Here is a 15,287-nt window from a genome sequence, read left to right as displayed (position 1 = left end):
AGCTCTGTGGGTTCCTCTTGTGGGTGCCCTGATCTTCACAAGGGCTCTATCCCCTGTCCTCACGGTTTCCTGAATGTCCTACCTCTATGTGAAGGCTGCATTCAGCATGTGAATGTGGGCAACAGACATTAGATTGTAGCAGACCCTTCTGCTGGGTGGGGGGTGGGGTGTCTTTTCCCGCATACTGTGGTCTGAGATACTGATGGAGGGTAGCATGCTCTCTGGCACGGTCAGGTCTCTGTAAGAAGGCTGCTGACCTCCAGTGTCAGCTAGATGGAGACTGTTGCTGGTTTCAGGGCTCTGTGAGGAGAACCCCTAGTGGTTTTGTTTTCTCATGTCTTCTATGGAAAGGGGAGCTTATGTTCTCTTTGTGATGTTGACACCCACATGTTGTGAAAGAGTTGCCTCTGTCCATAATGCACTGGGGCAAGTTGTGGTGGGCCTCAGCTGGCCCAGGAGTCTTCTGCTGATCATAGACCCTACTGAACAGGGGCTGAGGAGAAAGCTGTGTATTTACTGCTGGCTCTGGAAGATAGATCTGTCAGAAGCATTGTCGTGAAATTGTACCTGAAAACCAGTGGTTCTCAGCTGAGGGCAATTTTGCAATCTAGAGATAATTTGTTTGTCATACTGGGACGTGTGACTGGTATGTAGTGAGAACTAATCGGGGATGTTGCTGAACACATTGTCATGAAGGATGACCCCCTTCTGGGAGCTGTCCAGGGACCATGTGGGTCACAGGTGTGCATCCAGAGTCCAGCCAGACACCAGGGTGGGTGGTCAGGGACTCAGCAGGCCGAGTCTTAGGTTTCCATCCAGGTTTGATGGAAGGGTTCCAAACAAAGAGACAAAAGCACCAGGGCATCAGCAAGGGGTTTACTTGGGATTTGGGGAATACAATCACTCTGGTTTGCGGGCATGGCTGGAGTAGTGTGTGGCACACTAAGTTTGGCAGTCCTCTGTGGCTTCATGTCTCTTTCTTTCCCGTGTCTTGGTCCATTGCTTCCTGATTACTTTTGAGCTTGATGACCCCAAACTGAGACTTGTGGAGAAAGTCTGCCCGTTGACTACATATCTGACCCTCGAGGGTTCTGCTGGACATTCCTGGCCAGTGAGCTCTCTGGAGTCCGCTGCAGGAGGCAAGGGCTGAGTTGAAGATAGGGATCCTGTTGGGGTCAGATGGAGGCTGAACAGGCCACCTAGTCTCTAGGGTGTCTGCCTGCAGTGATGCAGCATCCGGAGTTGGGATGGTGGGTTCCCCTCAAGGCAGGAGGAGCATGGCTGAGGAACTTCCTAGAGCCTGCCCGTGCCAACTGTGTTTTCCTCGGGGAGGTGATCTCTACTGTGGTGGATGTCAAACTGGTTTCTGTGAGTGGTAGCATAACAGAACTTAGAAACACAAGCATAGCACAGTTGTGTTCCCGTGTGGTAGACTTGAGTTCCATTGAAGCGGACACTTTAAAGGGCAAGGAAAGAGGTGATTCTGTCTGTGTCACCGTAATCCATAGTCTTTTCTGCCAGAAACAGCAAATGCTGCTATCCCAGGGTGCTCTGCCTTACGCTGCTTTGGTGGTCAGTGGGTAGTTGGGGAGGACACTTGCCAAGAAGTAGCATGCTGACTTTGAAGAGCGGCTCTCCGGTAGAACTCCACAAAGCTTGTCTGGGGAATTGGCCAATATAGTCATTTGGTGCCGGAGAATGGCAAAAGGAGATAATGCCGTGTGCCTGCTTGTCTAGCATGGGGAAGAGTCTGTCCTACTTGATCAGACCCAGCTGGTGGTGATCCATTGGGGAAGAGACAGGAGCAGTGGTGTGTTGTGGCTCTACCAGGAACCCTACCCCCTCCTAAGCCCATGGAGCTGAGGGAGTCTGGGAAAGGAACATTGCTCTGAGCTATAATTGCTAAAACTGGGACTCGGGATCACTAGACCTGTTCCAAATCTCCAGGCTGTACCTACCTGGCCTGATCTGGTATTCCGTATCCCTTACTCACTGGCCCTGGGGCTTGACCTTTGCTTCATTGGCCTCCTGGTCTGGCCCACCTGGTGTTGTTAGCATGGCTCTGTTTAACCTGTCTAATGCATACAGCTTTGGCTTTCGGTGTCTTATCCCACGATTTCCCTGGGGTTTCCTGCTGTGCTGACAGTTGACCTTCCCTACTCAGACTTAACGTCTTGGTTTACCTACCTTGCCTTACTTCTGGCCTCCCCCACTTGACTCTCTGTGGCCTCAGCCACTTGGACTTTTCTCTGGTTTAATTCATTGACTTTAATTAGCTTAGCCTGTCCTCTGGGTATTCCTTTCCTGGCTCTTGTGGATTTATAGAAAAAGCTTCATTCTCTTGTCATTATAGCCCTCAGGTCTCACCCATCCTGCTGTAACTTCTTCAGGCTCATCAGTGAGTTTTAACCTACTAGCCTTCCCTTTGCCTATTGGCTTAGGGAAACCTTAGCTACCTGCTGTTTCTAATTTCTTGGCCTTCCACTGGCCTTCCCAACTTGGTCCTCCCAATTTGGCCCTCCTCCCTAAAGTAGTTTTTAACTGTTTGCTTATTCATTCTGGTGGTGCTGGATTTAGAGCCTGTACCTTGAGCAAGCCTGGAAGCAGCTCCTCCACTCTTAACCTAACACTCCAGCCGAGGCCTATTAGCTTTAGATTGCTAGCTGTTTCGCCCGGCCTGCATACCCACTGGGCTCATGTAGGCACCTACTCGCACTCCTGTTAAATTCTTGCATTGAGTCGTTCACTGTACCTCCGCTTTAGTCACCTGATCTCAGTGCCTTAGATTTACCTGGTGTTATCTTAATTCCTAGCTTTAAACTTGGGCTTTAAATACCTGGATTTTAGATCTTTAACTTCACTAACCTGGCTTAAGCCTCTTGCTCTTACCTACCTGGCCTTATTTGAATCCCTCCTTATTCATTCTTAATATCCTGGTGCACCTGTCTGTGCTCCTGTGTTACCACGTGATTTTATTCAGCCAGCTTTCTTTTCACCTTAGTTGGGTAGCTCCGTGGCCTGGCCTGCGTGTGGCCCTGTCACTGTCCCCAGGGGCTTATGGCAGCTCCCTTCTGTTACGTAGGAGACTGGGATCCTGCTGAGCTTCTCTTGGCCACTGTCCTCTCTCTCACTTCTGTTACCACTTTTTCTTCTGTGGAAGAGTGTTTGGATGGACATTCAGTGGGCTCCATTGCTGCCTCCTGTCCTCTGCCTCAGGCCAGTGGCCACGGACAGTTGACTTTGTTGTAAATGAGGCTTACCCCTGGGAGGGGCCTAGCCATGGTGTCCCTTCCAGGCTTGGCCTTTTGTTTGGAAGGCGGGAATAAAGTTTTCCAGTTTCCTGGAGGAGGATGAGAATGAGTCTGGTAAGATTCCTTCCTGGTGTTCCAGCTGACTATCAGATGCTGTTGTCTCTCACGTATCACCTGGTGACCATTTCCCTCTGCCATCAGAGTTCTGGCTTTTTATGACTGGATTTGCAGGTCATACTCTTCCAACTATGGTGGCCACTGGAAGCATTGTAGCACTGGGGCTCCCTCCACTGCCACCATGCCATTCTGCACAGCAGTAACTGCTCTGCTTGTATGTTTAATTTAGGTCTGGTGTGTTTAAAGACTTTGGCTGTGTGGCTCTTGAGATGTTGTATTTACTGTTGTTGTTGTTACTCTCTGCAGGCCAGTCTAATTGAAGCCAACGGAGAACTAAAGGTCTTTATAGACCAGAATCTTAGTCCTGGGAAAGGTAAGGGAGCCTGTTCTGGAAATGTAAGTCTGCTGATGATTATGTGGTATGTCAATGCCTTGCTGACTGCAGGGCCCACTGCAGCGCTTTGAGATGTCAGGAAATGCAGGAAAGTGTGAAGAGGGGACTCAGCGTGTGTGTTCTATGCCCAGAGATGGGTGCCTCACCCCATGAGTCCCAGGGCTCCCATGTGGAGTGCGTGTCTTCTCAGGCTTGTGCTTGTGTGTTAGTGATTCCTTCAGGGTGACTGGTGCAGTAGGAGTTGTGGGTGCTAGATGAAAGGCTGACCCTACCTTCTCAACACCCCATAGTGTGTTTTAGCCTTGGTGTCTGTAACAGCAAACAGCTGCCAGTATCCTGCTCACCCCCCTGGGTTGTGGTGTGTGTATGTGTGGTGTTGCCGCTTTGTCCAGTCCCTGTGGCATCCCATCCCCTTAGCACCAAGCTGTTTCTGCAAAGCACTGTGGCCTTGTGCTATGGCTCTGCTAAAGACCAAACTTGTGGAAAGGTCCTGTTGTCCCCCAGAACATTTCTTTTGGGTCAGGCGAGGGCCTTACGGACGTACAGCCTGTGTGGTAGATGAATCGTGGCCTGTCAGCGTTCTGTGTTCTGTTAGGAGTTCCTTATTTCTGATTTCTCTTTGCAAATGTAAAAGTAGCTATTCTCTTAATAGTGAAATTCAGGAAAGTGACTCCTGCATGCAGAAGAGGCTCTAAGGTTTTAAGAACTGTGATCTGGCCCTTATTTGGCCTTCTCTGTGTTTGTGCAGTCATGCTATTTGTTTCTGGTGGTTTCCATCCTATATGTATTGGAGCTCAGGGATTATCTGTTTCCAGCCCCCAGGGGCCAGGTTCTGAGCCACTGTTGTGACTTTCCCAAACTTCAGTGTGGGCATAGAAGTGAGATTTGACCTCAGTCTTCAACACCACCTCCCATCTTTGGTACTTGTGTGGTCCCCACTCCTTATGTGGGACACACTGGACCATCAGTTATGAGGGTTGTACAGGGCCTGTGTGTCTACTGAGACTGGTTCCTTGTTGGTTTAATAGGGACGGGCAGTCTCTGGTGCAGATGTTTAGTAGGGACAGGCAATCTCTGCAGATGTTTAGTAGGGATGGGGTAGTCGTTGCAGATGTTAAGTAGGGACAGGACAGTCTCTGGTACAGATGTGGGTGCTGTCTGTCTTTGTGGTTGGCACATTCTGTGTGTATAAGAAAGGAACTTCAGTATCACTAACAGGACAGTAGGGTTTTGGTGGGAGTTTCAGGCATAACGTTTCCTATCCAAGTGATAGAGGCGAAGAAACTGGAGGTGAGCGACCTCTTTTTCCTGGAATGATGCTCCCTCCTCTGGTGTTTGCTTTGAACTCTGCTGTGGTCTGCCAAGTCATGCTTTTCACACGTGTGTGGTTAGATGCACACAGGTCTGACCTGGTTAGGATGTAAGATATGTACGCGGTACATGTTTTAAGATGCTGTGCATATCATGGTCAGGCTGTTCACTTCTGTTTCCTTGTACCCCTGGCTTTTGTTGTCACCTGTGACAAACAAATTCTGCACCTGCACGAGCTTCGGGGCAGGTTGGTGCTGCTTACTGAATGACTGACACCTATGCGTTGGTAGTCAGTTCTTAGGGGTCCTGTCACTTCACAAGCAGTGGCTTGAACTTGTGTGACAGATGCTGTACATGGATGCTGTTTTGGAGTTCTGATGTCTGGAAAATGCACAACAGTGTCTCCCTTCTCTAGACCTTCTTCACTCCCCAAAGGGTGAGCATTCTAGAGAATCTGCCCACGTAGAACTGCCTGTCTGTGGGATATGCAAGCCTTGTTCCTGACAAATATCTTGGGTGGACATACCCAGAGGAGTGCCGTGAGCCTCAGGAGCCCAGGTACTTTTAGTACGTGTGATTTCTTGGCCCTGTGCTGTCCAGACACAACCCTTTAGCACATGCAGAACCTTGTGTTCCTTTGTTGATGGAGCGGCAGTAGATTTCCACCCAGGTGAAGGCTGAGACAACTGTCTTCACTAGTGAGTCCCTTTGCCTTTGCTTTCCAGCCGAGGGACACTGGTGATGGAGTGTTGTGCTGCTGCCTCCAAACTGCTCATGGAGTTTTCTTAGTTGTTGATGTAAAAAGCCTATTGAATCATTTGTTGTCACTACATTGGGACTAACTCTCTCTGTGTGTGTGTGCACGTGCGCACGTGTGTGCATTTGTGCATTTTAGAACTAGGGCCCATGGCGATCATTAGTTCTTCCACTGCACCATGCCCTGGTCTTGGAAACAGCCAGCAGTGCCTGTGCATGAGAGCAGGACCCAGCCCTCACTTGTAGCCAGAATCATCACAGCATTCTACGCTGGAGGCATCTCTTGAGTCAGATCTTGAAAACAAGTAGGGATTGGCCAGGAGGTGATGAGAAGCTGGGGAGTATGGAGGCCAGACTCGCCCCACATCCTGCCACGTGTTCTCTTATCTGGTCTATGGTTAGGTTGGTTCACAGTCTCCTCAGGGCCCTACGGTACATTCCAATTTACCAGGGAAGCCAGGTACATTCCAATTGACCAGGGAAGTCCCTGAAGAGTTCTGTGGATGGTGGCTTGACTGACAGTGGTGTAGCCTGTCTCCTAGAAGGGTCCCTCCCTGGTGAGATGGGATTTCTGCTTTGTTATTGCTTGGTGCTGGTGAGCCTGGGTGACTGTAATCTGTTGGGTCCTCCCCCTAAACCCATTCATTCATACTCTGGCAGGGGGGCCTATTTCATTCCCGTCATGCCTGTCAGTGTCCTCCAGAGGAGCAGTGGTGGAAATCTTCATGTGTGCACAGAGAGAGGTCTTGGTTGTGGGGCGGCAGGTCCAAAGGCTGCCTGACAGGTGTGGCCCTAGGGAGATCTTTATACGGGGAGCATCTGGCTTGCCTATAACTCCTTCACTTGGGTAGATGTGGCCCACCAGCATAGAGACTGTCTGACTTACAAGTGTGAGTCTTTACAGAGGCTTCTAGACTGGTGTGCCAGAAAGAAGTGGGTAATTGGGCCTCAGTGGACAGATACATGGACATGACTTTGGCAGTCTTTGAGACTCAGAGCCCCCATTGCCCCTAAAGCATACATCAAACCCGTAACAGTTTGCATTTCCAAACTCAGTTTGGGCAGTGAATGTGACGCCGCAGGCTTTCTGACACAGCTGTCCTGGCTGCCTGTGACGTGTTGTCACTCTGGGCTCACTGCCCCTGGAGAGTGACTTTGGAGCTGTTGGGCCCTGGGGCCACCATCTGCTGCATCTTTGCACTTTCTTCCTGCCAGTGCCAGGTGGGTTCCAGCTGCTCACGTCCTTGCTAGCATGTGGTACTGTGTTTTCAGACTTCTCTGCTACCTGCGGCTGTCCTTACCTCTGTGACTCTGAATTGCCCACAGGGTTCTGCCCTAAAGACCTGTCAGAAGCTCCTTCCTGAACACTCACTCTGCCCCAGGGTTGGGGCAGAAGCTATTGGACTTCCTTAGGTATCTGATGCCTCTCTCAGTTTTTCCCAGAGGCACAGTTTTCTCTGCCTAGTAACTGAGGGGTTATATGCTCCCCAGAGAGCCATCAACCTGTCCGTGTGTGCTTAATTGGAAGTGTCCACATGTGCTAAGCTTTGAGACCCTTCCCAATCCTTGTGTGTGTGCTGGGAACATCTTTGGGATGACAGTCACCGTCTCTGCTGGGGTTTCAGTTACTGGACCCTTGGCCGTTGCCACAGTCTCTTGAGAGTGGTGTAGTGCTGGTGACCGCCTTTTACCAGTCACCATTACCCAGGGCTCTGTCTCTTGTTTGCACACTAGTCTGATCCCCTTTCCAGAAGTCCTAAGATTTTCAAACCCAGGGTCGTCATAGTAGGAAGTGGCATCTCCAGCTCCTTGCTTGCTGTAGGCTACTGTAGTGTGAGCAGCCTGGCCTCCTGCCTCTTTCTCTGGGTACTCCAGATGTGGCCTGTGCTCTCTAGCTGATGGGGCTCGCTTTGCTCCACAGTGTGTCTGCATTTTCTTTCTGCTTCAGGGTTGTGTCTTTGACCTCAGAATGAGACTTTAAGGTGAGAAGAAATTTTAATGTGTGTATGTGCTAGAGCCTCATGTGCTCTGCGTGTTCTTGGGCGTGTGTTAGCTAGCACGGTGAACTGCACCCCAACATAGGATCAGATATTTTTGCCTGGCCTTGTGTGTGGCAGTTAGACAGAGATATGTCCAGGTGGAGGGGCACAGGATTTAATGAGCCCCCTTTTATAGCTCACCCCCTGACATCAGGAGAGGCCTCACGTTTTGTGCTCTTGTCCCTTTGTTTTTAACTTCACTTTCCATTTTTAGTACCACGGTGACACATCTGAAGATGAAAGCCTTGTGTGAGGAAAGGGATGGTGACCTTGGTGACGTGCTGCTCCAGAAGCCAGACCAGACCCTGTGGGGTCTCCTGGAGGGGTAGTGCCCCCTATTCTATGTGCCTAAGTGATGCAGTGTGGTGTGATTGATGATGGAGGGTCTTGTGGTCACATCACCTAAACTAAAGCAGGCACTGGCTCAGCGCCTACTTTCCTAAGCCTGAGAGGTGGTGTAGGTGAATAGGAGACTTGTCTGTGTGGGGATGGTGTTTTCTGGAGACTCCTTGAAGGAAGAAAACTGTTAAAGATGTTTCTGCACCCACCAGCAGCCCACTGTGTAGGCGGTCCCTCAGGATTCTGTGGTTCTTACAAGGTCAGCAAATAGTGCTTTCATCCCAGTGGGTGAAATAGCTCACTGTGGGTTTTGAAGGAGACATAGACGGTCAGGAGGTATGTGCCGTTCATAACATTGGAGATGCCCACACCCAGTGGGTAACTAGAAAATGTAAGGGTGTACTGGAGAGATGGCTCAGCAGTTGAGAACACTGCTCTCCTAGCACCCACATAACAGCTCCCACCGATCTATAAGTCCAGTTCCAGGGGCTTGGATGCCCTCTTCTGACCTTCTCAGGCACTACATGCATGTAGTGCACAGACATATATGCAAGCAAAATACCTAAACTTTAAGACAGAGTTGAAAAGAAACTGTAAAGGTCTTGTTCGAGGAGTGGGACACACTGCTACTGAGCATGCACGCCAGTCCTTTGTGCATGGGAAACTGAAAATGGCTGCTGCTGCAGGACTAGCAGTTCTTGTGGGCTCTTCTCAAGGGAGGTGAGGTCACTGCTGGAAAGACACTCACACAACACAGAAACAACTTGTGTCTCTCAGTGGCCAAGTAGATAAAGAAACCAGGGGAATTATATGTCCTAAGAAAGTAAAGATTTGCCATTTGCCACAGTGGAGGTGAGCAGGGAGGATGTTGCACTAAGGCAGTAACCCAGAAACAGAAAATTGCTGTGTGGTCTCACTTACATAGAATTTAAAAATTGAAATAAAATGTACAGAGAGAGCATAGCCAATTTCCTGGGGTTGGGTTAGAGGGAGAGGAAATGAGGATGTTGGTGAAGGAGGGCAGTAGAGTCCCCTCTGTTCTGCAGTGTGAGGCCTCATTTCTTCTGAGGTGTATTAGCTGATCTTTTTTTTATCTTATTTTAATTTTTATTATGTGTATGGGTGTTTTGCCTGTATGTACATCTGTGCACCGTGTGCCTGCCAGGTGCCCAGGGATGCCCAGAGAGGACATCAGACCCTTTGAAACTAGAATTACAGATAGTTGTAAGCCACCATGTGGGTACTGGGAACTGAACCAGGTGCTTTGGAAGAGCAGCCAGTGAACTTAACCCCTGAGCCCCCTGTCAAGCTCTGTGTTAGCTTGGAATTGGCAAGTCAACTATTAGATTTGGTATGTTGACCCATATTACTGTTGTAACTTTCTACCATTTGAGTTTCTCATGACATCACATGTATTTCTGATGGAGGAAGGTCATTGGCTAATAAAGGCACTGCCCTGGCCCATTTTATTGGTTAGAGGATAGGTGGGAGGAGAAAACAGGACAGAACGCTGGGAGGAAGAGGAAGTGAGCTCAGAGACTCCACAGCTCTCCTCTCAGGAGCAGACGCCAGAGAGAGACGCCATGTCCCGCTCCCGGGATGAAGCTCCGACCCAGGATGGACTAGGCTAGAATCTCCCCGGTAAGCGCACCTTGGGGTGCTACACGTAACAGATGATTAGAAATGGGCTAAATTAATATGTGAGAATTAGCCTAGAAGAGAATGGGCCAAGCAGTGTTTAAAAGAATACAGTGTCCGTGTAATTATTTCGGGGCATAAGCTAGCCGGGCAGGCGGCTGGGGTGTTGGGGACGCAGCCCCGCTGCCGCCCTTATTACTTCATATTTCTTAATGTTCATGCGATTAAATACACAAAGTAAGCTGAGTGGTAGAACACTTACTTGGTGTGTCCAATGCCCTGGAATATATTCCCAGCATTGATTATTTTTTTTTTTAAAAACTTCATGTGTATGTTTGTTTGCTTGCATGTATGTGTATGTACCTGGTGCCTGGTGCTCCTAGAGGCCAGAAGAAACCTTGCACACCCTGGAGCTATAGACAGTTGTGAGCCATCTGTCTAACCCCTAGTTTTTGTTTCCCCAGACTTACTTTTATTTTCAGTCATGTGTATGCATGTGTATGTGTGTGTGTATGTGCACGTGAGTCTTTCTAATCATATGTATGCACATGTATGGGTATGTGCACAGTACCCAGCGAACTTCTGCACTGATTTTCCTTGTGACTATATCAGCTTGCGTCCTCACCATGGTGTGGTGCTAAGAGTTCTCCTTCCCTTTATCCTCCAGCATTTGTTACTCGATTTCTTGGCGATATCCATTCTGGTGGGTTAGATGGACTCTTGATGTGGTTTTGATTATCATTGTCTTTGGCTAAAGTTGCTGAACAGTTATTATTTATTATTGTTTTGGTGTTAACTGGCTGTTTGTACTTCTTTTGAAAACTCATTTGCTCAGCTATTGATTGGTTTATTTGTTCCTGTGGTGTTTCTTATTTCTTTATATTTTGATGTTAGTCTCCTGTTAGATGAGTGGCTGGTGATTTTTCTCCTATTTTGTAAGCTCTCTTCACTGGTGCTCACTTTGCATTTTATGTAGTCCTGTTTGTCAGTTCTTGGAGTGATTTTCTGTGCAACTGGAGGAGTCCTTTGTAGAAAGTCCTTGCCTGTACCTTTAGCATCAAGAGTGTCCTGTCTTCATCTTGCAGTTTCAGAGTTTAGGGTCTCGTGATAAGGTCTTTGATATATTTTGAATGAATTTTTGCACAGGATTATTTAGCTTCATTCTTTTGCATATGGAAATCCAGTTTTCACAGCACCATTTGAAGAGGCTGCTTTTTTCCCAGTGCATGTTTGTCATTTCTGTTGAAACTCAAGTGTCTGTAGCCCCTTGGGTTTGTGTCTGGATCTTCTGTTTTAACGCATTGCTCTGTGGGTTGGTTTTGTCACTGTGGCTCTAGTTTAAGATCAGGTATTGCCACACCTCCGGCATTGTTCTTTATGCTTATGGTTACTTTGGCTGTTTGGGGTTTCTTATGCCTCCTAATTTTAGACTGCTTCTTCTAGCCCTGTAGAGAACGTTAGTGCTTTGATGGGGACTGCCTTGAACCCATACAGTTCTTTGATAATGGGGCCGTTTACCTAAAGCCATTTCTTGCACTGGGCTTTTTAGATGGAGTGCTTGCGTGGCATGTGTGAGACTCTGGGTTCAACCCCTAGACATGCACCGAGAGGAGAATAAACAAAACCTGGGAAACTGGAAAACCTCACTTGTTAACCTTTTGGCTAAGATCTGGTGGGGGCACTCACGTGCCAGTCCTTGTAGGTGTGGTAGGGAAACACCAGGTCTTACATGTTTGTAATTTCCGGCCTTAAATCTGAAGACAGGAAGGGTGCGCTTACCAATTACAAAAATGTGAACGTAATGTTTTAGGATCTTTTTGTGAATTGTGGTAGTTGATACTGTCCATACAGCTATATTTGAAAACACTGAGTTCCTTTGAAAATCTTTATATATTATACATTTAGACACTATTTTAGTTCATGTTCTAATCATTCTCGTAGAGCTGTAACGTTGGCCTTTGGGAATTCTGTGCGCCAGTCTTCATGTTAGGAGAACATCTTAGCTGTACCGTTTTATTTCACCACATTAGAGCAGAGAAATGGCCAGTTTACCCCCAAGACATGAGGGTGGGGCAGGGCATGGGCCGTTAGTGACTGGAGCAGCCACTGGGGAACCGCTGTGGTAAGTCCAGTGCCTGCTGTAGAATGAACCCTGTTAATCCCCAGGCCCCAGTACCTTCCTTAGCCAATGCCCCAGAGAGGGAACTGGAGGGTTCAGGTCCAAATCTGGAGCATTTGTGACTGAGCCATAGGTCTGCAGTGTCAAAACTAGGGAGGCTGGGCGCTTGATAAAAACACCATCTTCCTGGACTGCCCTTTAACCTCAGCTCAGAGAAGCAATTTAACTCCTCACCTGTGTGCTTGTGTTCCAGGTGTGGTGTCTCTTGTAGCTGTCCACCCATCCACAGTGAACACACTCGGAAAGCAGCTTTTGCCAAAAACCTTTGGACAGTCCAATGTCAATATCACACAGCAAGTGGTAAGTGGAAAGACGCATGGATGTCGGTTCCTATGGGATGGGCTAGATGCGGGCAGTGTTGTTGTGGCCACAGTTTCCTGAGCAGTGGAGGTTGCTTGAGGAGTGACTCCTTTCTCAAGGGTGCATTCAGATCTGAAAGTGTGCACTGCTTTCTATTGTACAAACAGCGTTCATTCAGTCTTAGTGTCTTCAGTGTGCCCCTATGTCAGGGTGTATATGAAGCTCCTATACACACGGCAGTAACCATGGTATAGGTGGGCTGACCAAAGCCTGGGCAAGCTTTCTGCTCCATGGCTTCATTTGCCTGAGCTCTGAGCCTAGAGAGTTTGCTGTGTGTTATGCCAACTTCTGTGGCCTTCCTCTGTAGCCACTGTGTCTCCTAGCTGCAAAGGGATGGAGGAAGGGTGTGGTTGTGTGGCTGTGGCCACAGGAAGGGACCAGCACCATCCCCTCTTTCATTGAGTAATGCATCGAAGATGAGGCGCCCCATAGGGCCATGCAGACTTACCTGTAGCTGGAGCGTCATTGTATTTTTGCACAGACCCAACAGTGGACAGATTCCTGTCTTTCATCTAAGCACCTACCTTCGTCATGGCTCTGGATTTTCGCCCTAGCCTCTAGGTGTTCTGGCTCCTGAGAAACCTGGGCCTTCGTGACATGCATGCCTCTATCCTTGCCCGTGTGCTGCTTTCTCTCAGCATCTTACCCCACCAGACTCTATCTTCTGGGGAGGGCTGGCACCCTCCCTGGTGGGAATAAGGGGCTTGGTGCTTCCCGCAAGTAATCCTGGGGCCTTAGGACTCTGTAACTTAACATTTTTTAAAGTGTATTTATTTGTGTTCTGTTTTGTGTGTATTAGGTGAGCACATGTGTAGGTCAGAGGACAACTTGCAGAAGTTATTTCTTTTTCCCCACCCCGTGGGTTCTGGGAACTGGACTCAGGTCATCAGGTGGTGACAAGTGCCTTTATCAACTGATCTATTTCACCAACCCTCCACAGCTTTCCCCAGGTGTCCCCAGCTGTCCCTCTGCTCTCTGGGTTTCCACAGGCATCACCAGGTGTTCCCGGATGTTCCTCAGTCCCAGAGTTCTAGGCAGCTGTTGGGCAGCTGTACAGCATAGTCAGGCTTTCTACAGAGAGCAGTCACACATGGGTGTTCTTGTCATTCCGTGCTTCAGCTTTACTTGGAATGTGCCAGTATTTACACTCACTGGTGTCCTCTGTGTCTTCAGTGATTCCGAGTGTTTGTTATTTTTGTTTTTAATTTTTTTACATTTAAAATTATTCTATGAGTATTTTGGCTACATTGTATATGTGTACCACTTGTGCTTGGTGCCCTTGGTGTTCAGAAGAGAACATCATATCACCTGGAACTAGAGTTAGCTTGTGAGTCACCATGTGGGTGCTGAGAATCAAACTTGGGTCCTTGGCATGAGTAACACTTGGCTCTTAACCACTGAGCCATCTTTCAAGCCCATCGTTGTTTTTGTTTTGTTTGAGGTGAGGTCTCATTATATACCACGGGCTGGCTTGGAGATCATTTTGTGTAGCCCAGGCTGGTGTCGTGTTCCCGGAGCTTTATCTTCTGCCTCTTCTTCCTTAGTGCCTGGATGAAGCATTGGGGTTGTAAGCGCCATGTATGTGGGGAGAGCCCTGGGTTTTAAGGACTCTGCAACCCTGTGGTATGGATCTGGGTTCTTCTCAGCAGAGAGAAGAAAACGTTCTTCCTACTGTGAGCATTGCACGGAGAGTTTGAGCAAGTTATCTTTGCAAAATTTGTGCCCCACTGGGTGGGGAGGAAGTTAATATGAGGTTATTTAAGCTTTATTGATCTTAAAGTCAACATCTGATTGGAATTGAACTTTGTTGGAGGAGTGCAGTGTTTGCTGTTTTATGCTTTGTAATATAGTACTGTGTCAGGGCTCACACACTGTAGGTAGGTGAGTGTTTGTTCTTTGTAGTGGTGGGGATTGAACCTAGACCTTGTGTGTTTTAAAGTAAGCAGCATATTGCTGAGCTGTATCCTCTCTCTCTTTCCCTCTTCTTTTTCTTTTTTTCTTTTTCTTTCTTTTCTCTTTTGAGACAGGGTTTCTCTCTGTAGCTTTGGAGCCTGTTCTGGAACTAGCTCTTGTAGACCAGTCTGGCCTTGAACTCACAGAGATTTGCCTGCTTCTGCCTTCTGAGTGCTGGGATTAAAGGTGTGTGCGTGCCACCACCACCATGCTGCATACACTTGTATGCAGATATGAAACATGTGCACATCAAGGGGAGTCCTTGTTCCCAGTGTCAGAGTGCAGATAAAATAATGGGACCCTCTTCCTTCCCAAATGACTGTGCTCCCTGGGGCTTTATCTGCAGGCCTTTATCTTGCTATACCAGCAGGGAGTTGCTTCTTTACAACCCAGTTTTCTTCTGTTTCTTTTAAGGCCTGGGCATCTGGCTCTCCTCTTGCCTTTGCCTCTTTCCTCGTCTCACTTGGCTGACATTTCCTTGGTCTGCTTCCCATTTTCTCTCTTGCCTCCATGGCCTCCCACTGCTGCAGTTGAACTTATTTCTGCTGCCTCTGATCCCAGCAGCATGTGTACACAGAACCAGAGCTTATTCTAAGCAGTGTGCGCACATGTGCAGAGAGCATGGGCACACAGGGCTGAGCATTTGCCAAGCATTCTTTGCACGAATTTACGGAGGATGGAACATGTACATGCCAAGGGTAGATAGCTCTTCTTTGTGCACAGCCTGGCTTCTTTCTGTTGTCAGATCCACAGAGAAGATGTGTGTACCCGAGAGTTGGGGAGCTCACTGTGTGCTGTACCTGGTACATGCAGAGGGCCTCTGGGCAAGCGTGTGTCTGTGTTTCCTGATGGACGTAGATCTCAGTGAGAAGTGAGGCTGCCTGTGGCAGGGGCACCTGGCCCTCCTTGGCAAAGCAATTCAAGAAGTACTGTGTGGAGGAGTTGAAGCT

The 15,287-nt window shown here is 48.4% G+C and overlaps 1 protein-coding gene across 5 annotated transcripts in view; it reads left to right on the top strand.

Annotated features, from left to right (window-relative positions):
- Window positions 1-15,287, top strand: part of Tfdp1 (transcription factor Dp-1) — a 43,026-nt gene that overhangs the window by 15,841 nt on the left and 11,898 nt on the right. For all 5 annotated transcript variants that reach the window (XM_041673943.1, XM_041673942.1, XM_041673945.1 and 2 more), the window contains exons 3-4: window positions 3,675-3,741; window positions 12,218-12,324. In XM_041673943.1, coding sequence (XP_041529877.1) covers window positions 3,675-3,741; window positions 12,218-12,324 — 174 coding nt within the window. The remainder of the gene's footprint in view (window positions 1-3,674; window positions 3,742-12,217; window positions 12,325-15,287) is intronic.

Source organism: Microtus oregoni, unplaced genomic scaffold (genome assembly GCF_018167655.1).
Source record: "Microtus oregoni isolate MIOR12 unplaced genomic scaffold, Mior012 000024F_ref0000369, whole genome shotgun sequence".
NCBI classification, from domain to species: Eukaryota; Metazoa; Chordata; class Mammalia; order Rodentia; family Cricetidae; genus Microtus; species Microtus oregoni.
Note: the sequence above shows the minus strand (reverse complement) of the source record. Positions and strands in the feature narration are given on the sequence as shown.